The sequence below is a fragment of the Plasmopara halstedii genome (assembly GCF_900000015.1).
Source record: "Plasmopara halstedii genome assembly, contig: Scaffold_526, whole genome shotgun sequence".
NCBI lineage: Eukaryota > Oomycota > Peronosporomycetes > Peronosporales > Peronosporaceae > Plasmopara > Plasmopara halstedii.
The window spans coordinates 839,629-844,186 of record NW_020187446.1 but is presented as its reverse complement, the minus strand read 5'-3'; the positions used below and the strand labels follow the sequence as shown (position 1 = coordinate 844,186).

The 4,558-nt window shown below is 43.9% G+C and overlaps 1 protein-coding gene across 1 annotated transcript; it reads right to left on the bottom strand.

Annotated features, from left to right (window-relative positions):
* On the bottom strand, positions 1-295 carry PHALS_11218 (uncharacterized protein; the record flags this gene model as incomplete). Its single annotated transcript, XM_024726775.1, has 2 exons — positions 1-201; positions 266-295. 2 exons carry the CDS (start codon positions 293-295, stop codon positions 1-3), a joined length of 231 nt encoding a protein of 76 aa, XP_024577418.1.
* Positions 296-4,558: the final 4,263 nt, after the last annotated feature.

Below are 4,558 nucleotides of genomic sequence, written 5' to 3'. Positions count from 1 at the left end.
TTATGCCAGGAACAGAGCCAATGGAGGAGGCGGTGGATCGCTCAGCGAGTCTTCAGGGAATTTGGGGTGGCGCGTTGACGGGATCAATTCGCCATCTTGCAACCCGTAAACTTTTTTATCGCTAGCCAAATATCCGGACATGGCAAAACCAGCACCCAAACTGCCACCTAGGTCAGTCGTGCGGACTGATGGCAGTCCCGACTAGCTGAACACCCGCAGCGTCCTCGCCACGGCTTGATACCCCATGTGCCCGGTAAATCAATACGTCAAATTTCTGGTGCTCGGTTGTCACCATATTCTAAACGTTTTACGCTAGTGGCAAGTTTGAAATCCTAACTGACGAATTCTTAGTCGCTGCAGCTCGTTGATGCGCTTTCGCCACGGTTTCACCAAGTTTACATTAACAACGTCATCGCTGTTTCAAAATAGGCTTTGATCATAAAGTATGACAATGCTTTACATACTAGTTCAATAGCCGGACTCATAATTAGCAGTCGTTGTCTTTGCATAACCCACGAATGCTGTCAAATATGAAGACGGTCAACTTCTCTCGATTGAACAAGTAGCTCAGATATTTAAAGATGACAGACAGCTGGTAAATTAATGGCATGTGTATGAAATATCATGAGGTCACGTGTGTACAAAATCAGAAGGCGAAGATGTCGGCAATGCATCCGTCAAGACTGAGAGCCTATGTGAGTTGCAAGTCTCACGAAAGGTACGATACGGCTATGTTTCGTATTATTTTAAGCTTGAACCACTTTTAAAGCTAAGCACGAGTTTTGTGAGAGGCTCTCAATGTTGCACCTGAGTCAAGGCCAGCAAACCCAGCTTCTGTGCGTTACAGAACGAAGACTCGAGAGTCAAAGCTTCATTTTAGCGAGGTTTGCTGCAACCCTCTAGCATCGGCTGTGGCCAATACTCGAACTAAATGAAAAGTGTAGAAGCTGGAATTATCACTTGCTACTTCACACAAAGTCGCAAAAGGAGCAATGTTGTAGACTCCCGGTGAATTTGGTAAGATCTACTCATCCAAACGTCTCGCCAACATGGTCTTAATGTCACTTCCACTTATCACCTTCGCTTATACGCACCGCGTTCTTTGAGCACCGTGCTCCAATTTAGTCTGACTTTACCCCACTACCTAATTGGTTCTGCCACCAGCAGACCGTGTTTACACACGCACCATACATTGCGTGCATTAAATTAGTATACTAAATGAACCGTTCGGTACCTCCTGGAGTCGCTAGACGCCGTGTCTTTCATGTGCCATGCTATCGATGATATCCATATAGAAATGCAGCCAATAGCAACTAGAACTATTGGTAAGTAAACTAGACGAGATTGCGGTGGGGAGAATATTCAAGACATGAGAATCGATAAATATATAATGGCTTTTACTGTATGTTTGAGACCACAATAAAGGATTGCAGGCTTCTTTAGAAATCTTCATAAGGAAGCCTGTAAAGAGATCCCCTTATATGATGCTATTGTACAGTGGTCAGTGCTTTCGTCTCAATAGAACACAAGAGAAAGGCTTGATCTGACCAGAGACTAGCACAAGTGGAGTACAAATCATGCTGATATAACACGGCTCCTCATCAATTCCCTAAAAAGGATGTCAATGGTGTTGGGGTACATCAGAAGAGGTGGCTATAATGGCTGTTTAAAAAGCCGCATGTGTAACCCCCTTCTAGCCCTTTCGAATCCAGATCATTCATTTCATAGCATTTGTGATACTTCAGCATTTACCAAAGACTATGTAATTCATTAAGTGAATTGTCGATGGCAATGAAAACGTAATCGCGTTTGCGACTCGCCAGCGTTCGCAGCAGAGAAGAATTTCCCTGTTCACGACGATGAGCTACTAGCAATAAATTATGAATTTAGCCAGTTCAGGATTTATCCGCTTGGCTCTACTTTTGCAATTATTCGTCGTTGCGCACAGCATGATCGTCACCGCATCATTCTCGTAAAACGGAAAAATAGTTGCCTTCTATGCCGACGTCATCGTCAAGAAAAGGTTTCAGCTGAGATGGCCGAATTGGTGGTGAAGTCGCTTTTGCGTCGCCCTCATTATTAAAGACGGCGTACATGGTAACGACGCCGACTGACGAGACGAGACACGCAACGGGTCAGAGGCAATTCGTGTTGTATTACTAAATGCTGTGGGAGATAATATGTTTGTATGCTCAGCTACCGCTGCATCGAAGTACGCGGTTGCGCGCTATTCATTTCCAGGCTTGGTGCATTTATTGCACATACTCACTTGCTACTCACCGTCCGGTTATCTTGATGAGAGCCTCAAGTACAATTACCGTAGGAGATACAGAAGTTGCCACCTCGGTGCAGAAAATATATATTGCTCGGTAAGCGCTTTGATTTATGTCGTAATCTGGATTAATCAAATCATAACTCACGGGTACAACGTGTCAAAAAATCTCACCCACGCTGCATGCGTCTGCGTCTTTGGCCAATTTGCCGGTTCAGCAGAGTGTTGGTGGTCCACAGGCATAATTTTTTTAGGTCGTACGCGGAGCTGTTAGGTAAAAATATTGGAGGGTCACTATTATGAATTCATCAAAAAATACCTCGGCCTCTTTCCCCAGTATCAATCTAATGACGTCGCGAGGAAAGCGCCATTCACGAAGTCTCGCCAAGCTGTGTGGTGAGAAGACTCCGACACAAAGGTGCTCTCCGGAACAGGTGCTGTGGATTGCAGCGAGTGCGCTGCATCCTTTTCGTTGAGGAGACTGTATAAACCTTCGAACCATATTATGGTGTAAGATCCATTATTGTACAAACACCCCTCAGACCCTAAACGAAGCCCAGAAGCTGAAAAGTTAAGTAATTGGATAAAGGATTGTAGTAAGTACCGGTATGGTTTATCATGATAGGATTACAGAAGCTAAGGTTCGGGGAGAGCGGGAGCTGACATCACGCTACGCAGAATTTTCTTGTCAAAAGTAGTGCAGATATCACAGTTGACTCACTTTATACATATGTTGCTTTCAATGAATAATCTGCATGAAGCGCTTTATTTGATATGGGTCTTTCATTCCTGCTTTTGATATAGTACACGAACCTATACTTTGTGCGTTCATCAACGCGAGCTCTTTAATCAGAGCTCTTGAGGTTCACGAAAAATTCTTTGCAGAAAAACGATGATATTTGGTATCAACTAAAGTTTGGCTTACTTCATTATATTCATCACCCATTACAGCCGGCTCCCGTGGGAACTACTGATATTAGCGGCACATCAACACTCTCCAAGCTTTTTTGTGCGCGCTCGAAAAGAAGACGAACCAGATGTATCATGCGCTCTCTGAGCATCGCCGCGCACTGGAATTTCCTGTTGCTCCAAATCACGTCGTCGCTCTAGAGTAGAGGACACTGCAGCTACAGGTGACGGTGGAGATGTTGCTTCACCTGCAACGTGGCTCCACATCTAACCTACTCGTACGAGCGGGATCATGACATGACTTCAGTAAAACCACAAAGAGCACGTTGGTTGCATATTCTTAAATAAGTTTAGAGTTGAGTTAGTTTCATGCTCGTTACAAACTCGAGCAGTCTGATGCAGCGGGCAAAAGTTGTTCTTAACCGCAAACACTTCATATGTTTATTGCGTTCAATAAAACCCTTTGATTCCATTCCGACTATCCCCAGCATCTTTACACTCAGCCATATTCTCCTCTTTTTATGACGCTCAATCTCATCGAGAAAGAATCACTAATTTTGCTACAAAATTAAAAAAAAATTAAGGCGGGCTGATATCAGCAGTTCAAATTTGATCCTGACTCTCTACTCCACTCCACATTTGGTAGTGTCAAGGCAGTGGGTATTTCATCAAAGCAATTGTAAAGTAGAGTAATGCCTGTGAAAGGGTGTACGGCGCCATTTAACACAAAACCATTGGCTTGAGAATCTTGCTCGAACGCCATACTGTAGTTTCGGAGCGAGATTCTTAAATTCGGCGCAATTGTGTCGGAAGATCTCCCCCACAGCGAATCTTATGATTTCTGCATAATAATTTGCTCGCGAATGCAGTAATCGACATATCCAAAGCGATGTCATGCACATCGAATAATGTTTGCATAATCTTCGTTATATAGCGCGAATATGTATTTGTAAAATGGATCCCGACAAATCGTATTGGCGAAACACTTAGTCGTGGGCCATCATGGCCGGATCCTCGCCTCTCATATTGCCGTTGGCAGTAGCGAGGTGAAGCAATTCGCTCAGCTGGCTCACAAAGTTCACAATACCAGTATTATCAAAGGTGTTATTTGAACGAAATATGGCTACTCAAAGAATGCCAACACTCGGTTGGGATTGATTGGCTATCTAGAAGTTTCGCCACATGCAGCGAGAATTATTCGCTGCTGACACATACAAACGTGCTTATACATGAGCTGGTCCATCTGTTTATGTTGTACCACCAAAACGTAGTTTTACGGATCTGTATTTCTTTTCTCGTCCATGAAAGGGTTATCATTTGCCCCTTACAGTATACTTTACTTGGTGGTTCTCATTACGAGAGAAACCACCGCCCGCT